Source organism: Vombatus ursinus, unplaced genomic scaffold (assembly GCF_900497805.2).
Source record: "Vombatus ursinus unplaced genomic scaffold, bare-nosed wombat genome assembly UNPS02014801.1, whole genome shotgun sequence".
Taxonomy (NCBI): Eukaryota; Metazoa; Chordata; class Mammalia; order Diprotodontia; family Vombatidae; genus Vombatus; species Vombatus ursinus.
Window position 1 is genome coordinate 102,213 of NW_020954579.1, and position 16,635 is coordinate 118,847.

General features: G+C 37.8%; 1 protein-coding gene across 1 annotated transcript in view; it reads left to right on the forward strand.

Moving 5' to 3' along the window:
* The window catches only part of LOC114050892 (kielin/chordin-like protein), a 52,060-nt gene that overhangs the window by 10,968 nt on the left and 24,457 nt on the right, over positions 1-16,635 (forward strand). The window contains 1 exon segment of the mRNA XM_027872940.1: positions 16,053-16,274. Coding sequence (XP_027728741.1) covers positions 16,053-16,274 — 222 coding nt within the window.

Genomic DNA, 16,635 nt, shown 5'->3' on the forward strand with positions numbered 1-16,635 from the left:
TATTAAATATTTGTTAAAATTATTTAGCATTGTATGTATAAGCCAAGTTAATTTTAAGAATATATCAGAGATTGACATGGGAGTGATCTGCCGCTTTCATTATCAGTCAGTTTAAGCTTATTACACAGATGGATTACATAATTGTACTCCTTACTGCATTTGAACCTAAGGAGTGTGTGCTTAACTGTTAAATAATCCATCTTTTCCATGGAGATCCAAAGTACTATAAGATATGGTATGTTTCTCAACCTGATTCACTTTGGTTTACAAAAATACTCCTGCAATCAACAAACAAAAATAAGTCTAAAATAGTTAGAGTTGTTCATTTGAATTTTCAAAAACTAAATTTAAGATTAATTTTTTTTAATTTTTATCAACCATTTTAATGAATTAACATCCCCTAATGATGTATAAGCAGTTTGAAGAGAAAATCTTGACTTCTGAGTCATATAATGAACATGATGGAGAATTAGTCATTTTCTCCAGTTCCTATTAACTCTCAAAAAAAAACCTAAAAAAGAAATAATACATTAGAAGTAGCATAACAAGAGCTGAAAGCAAAAAGACAAAAAAGCAAGAAGCTCTGCAAGGTTATGAATGAACAGTCTAGAGTGCTAAAGCATGACACTATTACTCAGTAACCCTCCCCCATTAGCCTCCAAATTCTAGCTGGATAAGTAAATTTTACCCATGGGCTTGTGCTTTGAGACTCATTCATTGATTTCCCTCCTACTGAAAAGTCTCAGCCCCCCCTCCCCTGTCTTTTACCCTTAGTCCTATTTCATCAAGAAGTAGGCATCAATTTTGCTCATCTACATGTGAGGGATAGCAAGATATGGGGGTAAGGTGGGATTTTTTGCTACCTGGACTAACCCCAAGACTCAGAACTCCAAAGTTATGGAAGTCCTGTCCAGGATCTCCACCTCTCCTTCCTCCAACCCAGGAAAAAAAGTGGCAGATGTGATTCAGCCTAGCTACAGACCTAAAGAATGGAGGGAATCAGGGCAGGGAGCAACATGTGTGACTATATTGGTCTTGAAAGAAAGAGAACTACAATACAGCTGAGGTCAGTCTTGTATTCCCATAAGTCACTTGAGGCAGTTATAGAAATAGGTGAAAAGCAAAATCTGAGATGTCAGTGGAGGCTGAGACAGAGTTGAAGTCCAAGAATAGGGGAATATCTTCCATCAAAGAGGGAAAAGTCAGAATGTGAGTGATGAAAATAAAAGATTTCAAAAGGAAGAAAATTCAACACAGAAAAATCAACATAGAAAACATTAAAATTAGAATGGAAGATGATTACCAAAACATAGAGAAGATTGCAAACCTGTAACTAAAAATGGTATGACAAAGGAAATTATAGCAATACCTCATGATAAAAGAACCCTGTAGAATGTTTCATAATGGTTCACAATATGAATCAGAATCTTGAGAAAAGTTAGAAGGGAACAAATGGCAGAAATTCTGGTCTGCATAACAGAAATAATTTACAGAATGAAAAAAAACATGAATCCACAGTGGCAAGTCTCTTCAAAGGGCTGAAAGAAAACAACTGATTGGTAATACAAATGCACTGAAGCAAAGGACAACTTGGAAGAAGAGGAGAAATAAATTATTTTGAAAGAATACATGTTTTCTATACAAGTAAATGTTTTTGATATCAAAGATAGCATTCTTAGAGACAATTTAAAGATCATTGTTCTCGCAAAAGACTATTACAAGCTGGAAAGAAAAATCATTGGACATGCCAATTGAAACTAGTTCAAGCAAAGAAACTGGAGACCTTTTATGTAATAGGAATATAGAGATATAAAGTTAGAGGACTAAATCCAGAAAATATGAACCACTATAGGGATTTACAAATACTTGTATTGATATGGAGAGCACATTCTTTAGTTCTAAAACTAGTATGAATTAGCATAGGCACTTTTTTAAGTATCTGGGAGAAGTAGAGGAAGGTGTGCTGGAAAGAGGGCATTTGATTTCTTCCGCTTGAGACATTAGTTTGCACTGAGGTATTAACCTGAATATTCAGTCTCTGGTTTAAGCTTCCAAATGGGTCTTTCATAGATCAGCTTGTAACTGTCATGTATGACCTCCACTCATAAAGTAGATCCACAGGAGGAAGGCAGCTAATGCCTATCTGGGATGAGTTGGGGATGGTGAGCAAATACACACAGGGCTGAGAGGTCAGCAGCTGAGGGACTGGAAGTAGGCTGGGTAGCAGCAGATGGTTCTGAAGTAGATGGTCTGGCAGCAGGTAGAGTAGCAACAGGATTGGGAGTACCTGGATACATAATAGCTTAGGTGGCAGCAAGGTTGGCAGCAGCTGTACACACAGCAACTGGGGTGGCAGCAGGTGGAGAAAGTGCAGGTGGGCTAATAATAATTGGTCCTACAGCAGGTGCTCTGACTACAGGCTGACTTGAAGCATCAGTCAGAGCAGTAGCAGCAGCTCAGCTCAGATCGGAGCAAGTGGAGCCACAAAAGGAGCTGACTATGGTTTTGGTGAGTTGAGCTTCTGGGTTTCTTTCAAGGCAACTGAGACACTTGAGTCTGACATTTTCTTTTTTGCCAGGGGCTTCTTTTAGACCTCACTATTCTGGTGAAGCTTCTAACAACTCAAGGCAATTTGCTTATTTTTAATTTTCATGATAGAGAACATGATTATCAAATGGGCCAATGACATTTTTCAGACTAAATACTTTTATTTGAATGGAAAAATTAATCTCTTTTCCTGTTAAAATTTATTCAATGTTCTGTTTATGGATTACTCCTAGTATTTCTTCATTTGTGTAAAGTAGTCTCCAGACACCCATTATTCAGAAAGTTTCCCATATGACTGACTTTAGCTCTCTCATGGGTCAATTTCATCTTCATTGTGTCATATCATGGCTGAAGTGATGATTCTATCATGGTATGCAGAGCCTTCATGTTTGTCAAAATCTCCTTTTTTTCTTTTTTCTGATTTGGAGGGTTTTATTAAGTACTTTTGTATTTTTAAAATTTTTATATTTTATTTTTAAATAAGTGTAAAACAATTTTAACATTCATTTTTTTAAATTGAATTCCAAATTATCTACCTTCCTCCTTTCTCTGCCTTCTTGAGAAAGCAAGCAATTTGATGTAGAAAATATAAATGCAGTCATGCAAATTTATCTCCATATTAGCAATGTTGTGAAAGAAAATACAGACAAAAAAAGGAAAGAAAGAAAAAAAGTTTTTTTTCAAAAAGTATGCTTTGATATATATTCATACTCCATCAGTTCTTTCTCTAGAGATAGAGAGCATCTTTCATTATAAGTCTTTTGGAATTGTCTTGAATCATTGTATTTCTGAGAATAGCTAAGTCATACAATTATGTTGATTATCACACAATATTGCTGTTACTGTGTATAATGTTGTCCTGGTTCTGCTCACTTCACTTTACATCAGTTCATTTAAGTCTCCCCAAGATTTTCTGAAACCATCGTGCTCATCATTTCTTATAGTACAATAGTATTCCATCACAATGATATACCACATCTTGTTCATCCATTCCCCATTTATGGGCATCCCCTCAATGTCCAATTCTTTGCCACCTGCCCTCAAGTGTGGCTATAAATATTCTTGTACATATAAGTCCATTTCCCTTTTTTAAAAATCTATTTGGGGTACAGATCTAGTAGAGTTATTGCTGGATCAAGTGGTATGCATAATTTTATAACCCCGTGGAAATAGTTCCAAATTACTCTCTAGAATGGTTGGCTCAATTCACAGCTCCATCAATAGTGCATTAGTGTCCCAAGTTTTTCCCCCAACATTTGTCACTTTCATTTCCTGTCATATTAGCTAATCTGGTAGGTGTGAGATACTACCTCAAAGTTGTTTTAATTTGCATTTCTCTAATCAATAATGGACTAGTGCATTTTATATGACTATAGACAGCTTTTATTTCTTCTTCTGAAAATCACCTATTTATATCCCTTGACCATTTATCAATTGAGGAATGGCTTGTATTCTTATAACTTTGACTTAGTTTTCTATGTATGTGAGAAATGGGCCTTTATCAGAGAAACTTGCTGTGTAGGTCCCCCTGCCATTTTTATGCTTTTCTTCTAATCTTGGCTATATCAGTTTTGTTTGTGCAAAACATTTTTAATGTAATGTAATCTAAATTATCCATCTTATATCCAAAACACCATTTTCAAAGGTAGAATGCTGGTTTGGTAAAAAAAAAGTTTAAAAAGGTACACTGTCTTGGTTAACTTGTGAGCAATGAGTAAGACTCTAAGTCCATATGTAATAAATTTGGACAGAGAGTCAAGCAAATGAAAATTGTTAGTATGCTACAATCTGCATGTAATATTCAATTTCCTCCAACTCTTAATTCGAACATGTTGAAAAAAAACATGAAGGGGACAGAGTTGTGGAGCCAAGATGGCAGAGTAAGTCAGCAATTTTGTTGAGCTCTCCCAACCTACACACCTCTAAACACCTTTAAAAAGTGTCAAACTGAATTTAGAGTGGAAAAAACAACAAAAGTTACAGTGAGTCATTTTCCCAGCCCAGGGCAGTTTAAGAGGACTGAAAGAAAGGTCTATAGATCTTGAGGTGGGGGCTGGCCAGGCAGCATGGCAGAAGTGGCACTAGCTATTGGTCTTGGAAAAGGTGGCAACAACAGCAGTGGAAGCAGCACTAAGAATAATCAATGCCCAGTGTTAGTAAGGAGACTGAACACCTGGAAAGAAAGATTCCATTCAGACCACCATGCTAGCACTAGGTGCAGTATTGAGTGTAATTTGGCAGCTCCATCAACTGATACCCTGTTCAGGGTTGCAATTCTAGGGCAGAGAGGAGTAGCTGTAGTTGCAAAGGAACAGTTGTCATATCTGAGCAAAGATTAGAGCTGACCAGGAGGGCAGTGAATCGACCAAACACTGCATTATACTACTTTGGAAGCACCCAAAATTGACAGGCCTTCAGACCTACCTGTGAAAATAGCAGGACATACAAATCCTGAAGCTCAGTCCAATCATTCCTCCCTCCAACCAGAGGTAAGCAGAACCCAACTCTAACATAAAATCCAAAGTCAGGAAATAGGCTGGAAAAATGAGCAAATAGCTAAAAAAAAATAAACTGAGTATAAAAATCTACTATGATAGAAAAGCTCAGACACAAACTTAGAAGACGATGACTTGAAAATATCTACAAAGCCTCAAAAAAAGAGCAGATTAGACAAAAGCCCAATGAGAATTCCTAAAAAAGGATTAAGAAAGAGCCTGTAAATTGTCAAAAATGATTTTTAAAATGAAATAAGTGGTAGAAGAAAAATTGGGAAGAGGAATGAGAGTGATGCAAGAAAATTATGAAAAGTGAATTAACTACTTGGTGAAAGAACAAAAATAATGAAGAAAATAATTCCTTAAAAATCAGATTTGGGGGGCAGCTAGGTGGCACAGTGGATAGAGCACTGGCCCTGGATTCAGGAGGACCTGAGTTGAAATCCAGGCCTCAGACACATAACACTTACTAGCTGTGCGACCCTGGGCAAGTCACTTAACCCCCATTACCAACCAAAAAAAAATCAGATTTGGCTAAATGACAAAAGAGGTACTAAATCCTACTGATGAAAATAACTCCTTAAAAAATTAGAATTAGTGGGGGGGTGGAGCCAAGATGGTGGAGTAAAAGCAGTGACTTGCTTGAGCTCTCCCCCAAACCCCTCCAAATACCTGTAAAAAATGGCTCCAAACAAATTCTAAAGCAGCAGAACCGACAAAAAGACAGAGTGAAACAAATTTCTGGCCCAAGACAACCTGCGTGGTTGATTGGAAAGGTATATCACACCAGGCTGGGAGAGGAGCGCAGTTTGGCACGGGCACACAGGCCTCAGCAAACCTGGCGCAGGCCTCAGAGGACTGAATTGCAGGCAGCTGTGGTGGATTCCAGACTTCTCAACCCATGAACACTAAAGACAACTTAGAAGGTCAGTAGGAAAACTCTGTGTCTGTGGTGGTGAGAGAGAAGTGTGGGGTCCCAGCCCCATTCCCTGAGCATGGCCCCAGGGTAGCAGCTGCCTCCAGAGCTTCTGGCCCACAGATTGAGGGTGAATCTAGTGGCTAATTAGAGGGGGATTTCAGGGATCTCTCTGCTGGTGCAAGATTCTTTTGCTTTGCCCTTGCTTGGATCTGTGTCACAGTTCTGGGTGGCGGTCCTTGGGCGAGTATAAGTGCTGGCCTGGTGGAGGTAGAGCTTATAGTGGCTGTGGAGAGGAAATCCTCCTCACAGTTCCAAGACAGAAAAGAGTGCTTGTGGTCACTCATAGTCCAGGAAAGGAGTAACCACCTCACCCTTGATCTTAGAACCTTGGAAGAACTGAAAATTTCCGGGTCCCTAGAAGTATCTCTGAAAACAGCTGCACAAAACCTCCAAAGCTTGGGACAGTACATTCTCCACAATGAAAGCAGACTTGTATCTTAAAAAAGAGTTTACAACTCAAGTAATTGGCTGGGATCATGAGCAAACCTCACAAGAAGTGTCAGATGATAAAATCTTTTTTTGATAACAAAGAAGATCAAAACGTACAACCAGAAGAAGACAACAAAGCCAAAGCTCCTACATCCAAAGCCTCCAAGGAAAATACGAATCAGTCCCAGGCCTTGGAAGAGCTCAAAAGGGATTTTGAGAAGCAAGTAAGAGAAGTAGAGGAAAAACTGGGAAGAGAAATGAGAGTGATGCCAGAAAATCATGAAAAGCAAGTTAACAGCTTGCTAAAGGAGACCCAAAAAAATACTGAAGAAAATAACACCTTAAAAAATAGCCTAACTCAAATGGCAAAAGAGGTCCAAAAAGCCAATGAGGAGAAGGCTGTCCTAAAAAGCAAAATTGAACAAATGGAAAAGGAAGCCCAAAAGATTACTGAAGAAAATACTTCCTTAAAAACTAGGACACAGTGATTGGAAGCTAGTGACTTTATGAGAAATCAAGACACTGTAAAACATATCCAAAAGAATGAAAAACTAGAAAACAATGTGAAATATCTCATTGGAAAAACAATTGACCTGGAAAATAGATACAGGAAAGATAATTTAAAAATAATTGGACTATCTGAAAGCTATGATCAAAAAAGGAGCCTAGACATCATCTTTCAAGAAATGATCAAGGAAAACTGCCCTTATATTTTCGAACCAGAGGGCAAAATAGAAATTGAAAGAATCCTCTGATCACCTTCTGAAAGAGATCCCCATGGGAAAACTCCTAGGAATATTGTAGCCAAATTCCAGAGTTCCCAGGTCAAGGAGTGCAAGCAGCCAGAAAGAAACAATTCAAGTATTGTGGAAACACAATCAGGATAACACAAGATTTAGCAGCTTCTACATTAAGGGACTACAGGGCTTGGAATATAATATTCTGGAGGGCAAAGGAGATAGGATTACAACAAGAATCACCTACCCAGCAAAATCGAGCATAATCCTTCAGGGGTGAAAATGGACATTCAGTGAAATAGAGGACTTTCAAGCATTCTTAATGAAAAGAACAGAGCTAAACACAAAATTTGACTTTCAGATACAAGACTCAAGAGAAACATGGAGAGAAACAGGAAAGAGAAATCATAAGAGACTTATTAAGGTTGATCTGCTTGCATTCTGCATGGAAAGATGATATTTGTAACTCATGAGTCCTTTGTCAGTATTAGAGTAGTTGGAGGGGAAAAATTATATGTATGTATGTATAGATAGATAGATAGATAGATAGATAGGCAGACAGATAAATAGGGGGCACAGGGTGAATTGAAGATGAAAGGGTGATATCTGGAGAATAAAATTAAGGGGTGAGAGAGGATTATACTAGGAGAAGGAGAAAGAGAGAGGTAGAATGTGGTAAATTATCTCACATAAAACAGACAATAAAAGGCTTTTATAGTGGAAGGGAAATGGGTGAAGGTGACAGGGAATGAGTGAATCTTATTCTCATAGGATTCAACTTAAGGTGAGAATAACATACACACTCAATTGGGTATGGAAATCGATCTTACCCTACAGAAAAAGGTGGGGAAGGGGAAAAGAGAGCAGGACTATAATAGAGGGGAGGGCTGATTGGGGGAGGGGGTAATCAGAAGAAAACACTTCTAAGGAGGGACAGGATCAAAAGAGAGAATAGAATAAATGGGGGCGTGATAGGATGAAGGGAAATATACTTAGTTCTTCACAACATGACTACTATGGAAGTGTTTTGCATGACTACACATGTATAACCTGTATCAAGTTGCTTGCCTTCTCAATGAGGGTGGGTGGAGAGGGAGGAAGGGAGAAAATTTGGAACCCAAAATTTTAAAAACAAAAGCTAAAAAAAAATTTGTTTTCACATGCAACTGGGAAATAAGATATACAGGAAATAGGGCATAGAAATCTATAGGAAAATTGAAGGGGAAGGGGATAAGAGAAGGTGGGAAGGACAGATTAGGGTTATTCACAATGCATGCCATCTTGGGGTGGGGGGAGGGATGAGAAGGGGAGAAAATTTGGAACTTAAAATCTTGTGGAAGTGAATGTTGAAAACTAAAAATAAATTAATTAATTTAAAAAAAAGAAAACCTATATAATAAATACTATACATTGTTTTAAAATATTAGAATTAGTTAAGTGAATGCTAATGATTCTCTAAGACATCAAGAAGTGATCAACTCAAAAATACTGAAAAATAGAGGAAAATGTGAAATATCTCAGAAGAAAAACAACTGATCTGGAAAAATAGATGGAGGAGAAATAATTTAAGAATTATTGGATTACCTGAAAGCCATGATCAAAAAAGGAGCTTACACATCATATTTCAAGAAATTATAAAGGAAAAATTGCCAGATATTGTAGAACCAGAGGACAAAGTAGAAGCCAAAAGAATACACTGATCACCTCCTGAAAGAGAACCCAGAATAATCATTAATTCTTAGTTATAGAGCTATAACTTATGGTAGATAAGGCAGGCACTTACCAAGTACACAAAACTAGTATTAGTATTAGTATTAGTGTACCAAGTACACTAATACATACATTAGTACATCAATGTACTAGTGTACCAAGTACATAATACTAATAATGTAAGTAAAGAAAAAAGTGGGGAGGAAGGAGGCCTAGCAGTACCAGATATCAAACTATATTATGAAGCAGGAACCTTCAAAATTATTTGATACCCACAACTACCTCTAACTATCTTTAGTATACCAAGACATATTATAACTACCAATGTCTACATATCTATCTAAATATAGAGTAGATTCAAATTTATATGGATAAAAGCTATTCACTAATGGATACACAGTTAAGGCATGTAAATGTGGACTTTTCCAAAGAAAAAAATCCAAAGTATAATCATAGGAAAAATTGTTCTAAATCACTACTGCTTAGAGAAAAACAAAATAACTTTGAGTTTCTCAATTTCATCAAACTGGCTAAGTTAACAAAAAAGGAAAAATAGAAATGTTGGAGGTGCTATAGGAAAACAGGTACATTAATGCACTGTTGATGAGTTGTAAATTGGTCCACCTATTTTGGAAACAAATTAAAACTATGCCCCCAAAGTTACTAAGCTGTTATTAATCCTTTGACCAAGAAATATGAATACAATGGAATATTGTACCATGAGAAATGACAAATGCTATAATTTCAACCTGGGAAGACTCATATGAAATGACATGCAGGTTAAGTATGAAGAACCAGGTAAGTAAGTTATACAATTACAATAATAATGTTGAGTCAAGATACCTTGAATGACTTAAGATCTCTGATTGATGAAATAGTCAACTATGATTCAAGATGACTGATGATGAAAAACATTCTACTCACACTATTACAAGGATGTTATTAATTCAAGATGCTAAATTAGAAATATATCTTTTTGATAAGCCCAATGGAGAAACGTTTTTATCTTGCATGAGTATGAATATTTGTAGCAAGGCTTTTGTTGTTGTTATTGTTGTTGTTGTTGTTGTTGTTGTTGTTGTTGTTGTTGTTGTTTCCACCAATGGAATGGGAAGGTAGAAAAGAGAGAAAATAGATTTTGGTTCTTTGAACAAATTAAATTTAAGTAAAAAAGATCAAGGGTCTGACACATACCTGGCACTTAGGGGTTTATTGGTCTTGATAATGCAAGCCAATGAAGGGATAGGAAAAGGTACAGAGGCCAGCTCTGCCCTGGGGCCAAGTTTATTGTTTCTGCTAGCTTCTCTGCTTCTTCAACTTTTCCTATCCAAAGTTTCATATCTTTTACTGGAAAGAAATGAACCTATTTTAAATGTTGTATCATTCACAGAAAGCAAGATGAGCCACTCAAAACTGAAAGGGGATTCCTGGGTGAAAATTCAATCTGAATTGGACATAGCTTTAAATGAAAAATTATACACTAAGGTAGATGTTTGTTATAATTAAGAGATTTTAAATGGAAATTATATAACTTTAGAGGATTATATTGGAAGTGAGAATGATGAAGCTCAATTATAAAATAAAATTCCTTCCTATGAGTACTATTTTTAAAAAATGGGATCCCTTATGCAATTTTTAAGGCTTCCGCCACAAATTATGAGTTCTAATATTGATCAAAAGTAAAATCATGCCTGAGGATGGATTAGGGATCATTACAAACTTAGCACCTGCATTCTGCTGCTCACTTAGCTGTGGAACCAAACTACTCACCTGGCCATGGAAGACTCAGAATGGAAAAGCCACTACCTTCTTTCTTCTATCATTTTCATAAGAACTAGTTTTTGTTTTTTAATTTTTAATTTTTTTATTTTTAACATGTGTTTTTAAAACTTGGGGTTACAAATTTTTTCTCTTCCTCCCTGCCCACCCAGCCTCATTGCCAAACACTTCCATAGTAGTTCTGTTGTGCCTATCCTATCCCCCATTTATTCTATCCTCAGAAGTGTTTGCTTTTGATTATCCCCTCCCCCAATTTGCCCTCCCCTCTATCAACCCCCTGCTCTCTTACCCCTTTACCCCCTTATTTTCCTGTAGGGTAAAATAGATTTCCATACCCCATTGTGTATGCTATTCTCTCCTTAAGTCAAATCCTATGAGAATAAGATTCACTCATTCCCTCTCACTTTCCCCCATTACCCCTCCACTGTAAAAGCCTTTTCTTGTCTGTTTCATGTGAGACATTTTACCTCATTCTACTTCTCCCTTTCTCCTTCTCCCACTATAATTCTCTCTCACCCCTTAATTTTATTTTCCAGATATCACCCCTTCATCTTCAACTCACCCTGTGCCCTCTATCTATCTATCTACACACACATATAATTTTTCCCTCCCACTACCCTAATACTGACAAAGGATTCATGAGTTACAAATATCATCTTTCCCTGCAGGAATGTAAACAGTTCAACCTTAGTAAGTCTCTTATGGTTTCTCTTTCCTGTTTACCTCTTCCATGTTTCACTTAAGTCTTGTATTTGAAGGCCAAATTTTCTATTCAACTCTGGTCTTTTAATTGAATGACCATTTTTTACCCTGAAAGATTATACTCGGTTTTGCTGGGTAGGTGATTCTACATTGTAGTCCTAACTCCTTTGCCCTCCGGAATATCATACTCCATGCCCTCCGGACCCTTAATTAGAAGCTGCTAAATCTTGTGTTATCCTGTTTGTGTTTCCACAGTACTTGAATTGTTTCCTTCTGGCTGCTTGCAATATCTTCTCCTTGACCTCCTAGGAGTTTTCCCTTGGGGATCTCTTTCAGAAGGTGATTAGTGGATTCTTTCAATTTCTATTTTGCCCTCTGGTTCGAAAATATAAGGGCAGTTTTCCTTGATCATTTCTTGAAAGATGATGTCTAGGCTCCTTTTTTGATCATAGCTTTCAGATAGTCCAATTATTTTTAAATTATCTTTCCTGTATCTATTTTCCAGGTCAATTGTTTTTCCAATGAGATATTTCACATTGTTTTCTAGTTTTTCATTCTTTTGGGTTTGTTTTACAGTGTCTTGATTTCTCATTAAGTCACTAACTTCCAATTTCTCCATTCTAATTTTTGAGGAAGTATTTTCTTCAGTAAGCTTTTGGACTTCCTTTTCCGTTTTGCCAATTTTGCTTTTTAGGGCATTCTTCTCCTCATTGGCTTTTTGGACCCCTTTTGCCATTCAGGTTAGGCTATTTTTTAAGGTGTTATGTTCTTCAGTATTTTTTTGGGTCTCCTTTAGCAACACTCTCAGTTTTTCCTCTACTTCTTTTACTTGCTTCTCAAAATCCTTTTTGAGTTCTTCCATGGCCTGGGACCAATTCATATTTTTCTTGGAGGCTTTGGATGTAGGAGCTTTGGCTTCATTGTCTTCTTCTGGTTATATGTTTTGATCTTCTTTGTCATCAATGTAAGATAATACAGTCTGACTCTTTTTGCACTGCTTGCTCATGATCTCAGCCAATTACTTGAGTTATAGACTCTTTGTTAAGGTAGGAGTCTATTTCTAGTGTGGAGAATGTACTGTTCCAAGCTTCAGGGGTTTTGTGATTCCCCCTCAGTCTCTGGGCCAGAAGCTCAGGAAGCAGCCACTGCCCCAAGGAATGGGACTGGGACCCCACGCTTCTCTCTCTACACCGTAGAAACAGATTTTTCCAACTGACTTTCTAAGTTGTCTTTGGCGTTCGTGGGTTGAGAAGTCTGGAAATTGCCACAGCTGCCCACAATTCAGTCCTCTGAGGCCTGCTCCAGGGTCACTGCGGCCTGCTCGCCCACACTGAACTGCACTCCTCTCCCTGCCCAGTGCGATATACCTTTCTGATCAACCATCCAGGCTGTCTTTGGCTGGAAATTTGTTTCGCTCTATCTTTTTGTGGGTTCTGCTGCTTTAGAATTTGTTTATAGCCATTTTTATAGGTATTTGGAGGGGTTTGGGGGAGAGCTCAAGCACGTCACTGCTTTTACTCTGCCATCTTGGCTCTGCCCCCTTCATAAGAACTTGTAACACACTACCCTGGTCCTCCACTAGCTTGACTCCTTGAAAGGCTAGGCATTAGAGGGAGTTGAGGTTTGACTTAGGTTGTTTTTTTCACTTTTTATTTTAAGAGAACAGTTTTCATATCACTCATATACCTTTACATCTAGGTTGTTACTGCTGTCCTTTATATGTATATGTCAACCACAAAAACAATAATCAGGACTGAACTCTCTCTGTCCAAGGTCTTTACAGGTAAACTTGATATAGACTAGCAGTGCTTTAATTTATTAATATTGACCTGGCCTTATTTCCCAACCACTACATGAGCTTAGGAAGAGATAGGGATTATATTTTATCTGTAATTGAGTTTTGCAAAGCTTATCTACCAAGTACTAGAAGATCTTTTATTCAGCCACCTCCAGAACTGGAGAAACATTTGTTTCCCACTCCTTCTACTCTGGAAGAATAAGCATGAAATTGTTCACACACTGTCATTTCCTCCATTACCTTTGCCTTGGCCCACCAGGGGAATGAAAAAAAACCCCACAACTGAACTCCTCTAACTGCAATTTCCAAAAGCTACTTTATGTGTGCTTGGAATCACATGATGATTCTCCCATGTACCATGCAGACACAGTAATTTGTGGTTAGAGAAACAAAGTCAAAATCACCATCCTCCACCATCTTGTTTCAATTATAGGTTGTCTGCAATCACTGGAATAAAATAGCAAACTTATGGCTAAGAGGTTGCTGGTAAACTAAAAAAGTTGACTCCAGACAGAGTGACAATAAAAGAACCTTTACTAGATTCCCACCCTCACTACCTCCTTCTAAGCTTGAGTACAGTGGCTTGTTGAGGTGAGAGAGAGGGCTCACAGTTGAGTTAACTGAAGTTAAGTGCATGTTTTCTCAAGAGTTCTTTTATTCCTTTTCCAACATCTGCTCTGGGATATGAAGTCCAAGTACCATAGTTCTAAGATTCTCACAGCTAAGCTCTATAACTTTTAGATAAAAGGTCTTCTGGGGAGCTTTCTATCAGTATAACCTCTATCAAGTGAACTGCTTCCTGCTCTTCTTTCTCCTTCTCCTCCAGGAAAGTAGATAATGATGGTAGTGGTTAATGGGCATGTAACTTTTTTTTTTTTAAAAATCTATTTCATTTGGATTTGGTATTAAAAAGTTCAGCTTAAGAAACCAAGTGTTTTAGAAGCAGAGGACTACCACAGATACGGAACTGGAAAGATCCTTAGAGGTCATCTGGTCCAACCACCTCATTGAATTGACCAGAGATTGGTCATGATTTGCCCAAGCTCACACAGCTCTTATGTAAGGAGGAATCTACGATACAAAAGAACCTTAAGAGAGTCATGAGTAGAAACCCTAGACAGAAGAAAAAAGCTACAGATGAAAATGTGCCATTCTTGAGATGTGTTTCCCATCATCTAAATATATCCTTCTACTGAAACACAATTTAAATATATATTCCATCTTACCAGCACCATTGACAAAGACAATTCCAATGTGAAATCAGGCAACACATGGTATCCCAATTCAGGTTGTCAGATGGATGATCAAGTGAAGTTTGATAAGTTGAATTGAAATTCACTCAGTTGTCCATGTCTTTGAGTGCTTAAAAAGTAGAATTCCTAAAAGGAAATTGATCCTCAAGTGAAGGTGCATTGTGGTGAGTTTTAAGAGGCATCAATATTCTGTTTTGGGACATGTATAAAATTAGGACAAGACAAGAATTTCACTGCATAATACAAAAATGACATAATCTCTTGGAAGAGACTATGGACTCTTTTTACTTTTGGGTATAAATTGTGAAATTTTGTTCCCTGAGAAGTACATGAATTAATTATAGTCCTTCCCAAAATGGTGCCTCTGAGCGTATCCAACTGGCTTCTATAGAAGCTTGAGCTTTCTAGTTCTCAAGAATGAGGCAACTTTGCAGCAAAATAATGGGACAGCTGATAAATGAAGAGGTTAATTAATGTGAGTTTTTGGGCAACCAGTACTAGACTACAACATGTATTGTTTTCAATAGTTGTTTTGAAACCATGTGATAGAAACTCACTTGGTCCATGTTCTCCTACACTGATGAATAAGTTGGAGAGCACATAGAGGAAGGAGACAAGGATGGTGAAGGATCTTAAGCTTATTCTATGGTATGAGGACAGGCTAAAGTAACCCAGGATGTTTAACTTAAAGAAAATAAGACTCAAGGGGAATATAGTGGCTGTCTTCAAGCATTTGAAGGACTGTTTGTGGAAAGGGCATTTGACATGTTCTGCTTATAACCAGAAGGCAGAACCAGTAGCAAATGGTAGAAATTATAAAAGGATTAATTCAGGTGTGATGTCAAGAAAAACTCCAAACTATCAGAGCTATACAAAAATGGAATGAAATATCTTAGGAAGTGATGTGTTTCTACTCCTTGGAGGTCATTAATCAGATATTTGATAGACACACAAAATATCATCATGGGGATTCCTTTTGGTTAAAGGTTAGACTTGATTAATGCTGAGAATCTTTTGAAATCTGAAATTCTGTGATTCTGTGATGTTGTGACAAATATTGAGAAAGAACATAGGATAAGAAAGAAAGAATAAGGCCACTGGATTTTTTTTCAATTTCAAGAAAGTATAGGTTTTATTTGACAGCCACTAAGACAAAGGAAGGACAATGTATGAGGGTATCTGGGAAGGAAATATCTTTGGAATCTTGGTTCTCAAATCTTGGAGTAATGTAGAAATATGTCGAACATGTCTTGTCAAACAGCCCAACCTGGTGACTAGAGGTCAAGAAAGAGAACATAAAGGTAGGGGGATTCAGTGAGGATTTTACTTGATGGATTTAAATTCAATTAAAAGTTGGTATCATTGTAAGAAGAAGAGAGAAAGAATGAAATGACAGTTTGGACTGAGGGAAGAATCTGGATACTCAGTCCCTGGTTGAGGTTGCCAAAGGGGCCTTGCGTAGATCAGCTTGCTATTGACCAACATGTTCAACGTCTACTTGTACTGATGCACAGGAGGAAGGAAGTTGATGCCTGTCTGGGATGAGGCTGGGATGAAGACCAGGAGTACACAGATGTGAGAGCTCAGCAGCAGGAGGACTTGAAGCAGTCTGGGTAACAACAGATGGGCCTGCAGCAAGTAGGCTGGCAACATTTGGACCCACAGCAGCTGGGGTGGCAGCAGCTGGACCCACAGCAGCTGGGGCGGCAGCAGCTGAGGAGGCAGCAGCTGGACCCATAGCAGTTGGGGCGGCAGCAGGGCTGGTAGCAGCTGGGGGCACAGCAGCCAGAGCCACAGCTCAGGTCACAGCAGGTGAAGCCACAACAGGAGCTGACCATGGTGTTGGTGAGATGAGTTTCTAGGTTTCTTTCAAGGTGAGTGAGATACTTGAATTCTGAAAATTTTAGCCAGGGGCCTCTTATATACCCTACTGTTCTTTGCTATTTCAGCAAGTCTGGGTCATTTGCTTATTTTCTTTTCCATGATAGAAAACATGATTATCCAATTTTCTTTATTTTCAAATTGGTCAGCAGCACTTTTCAAGTTAAATATTTTTACTTGGATGGAAAAATTAATCCTTTTCCAGCTAAGCTAACATTTACTCAATTTCTCTTTGCTTCTGAAGCAACAAGAATTGCTTCTCGTCTTTCTTCACTTTCATGTCATCTCCATGCAACCATTATTCAAAGAGTCTGCCATGTGACTT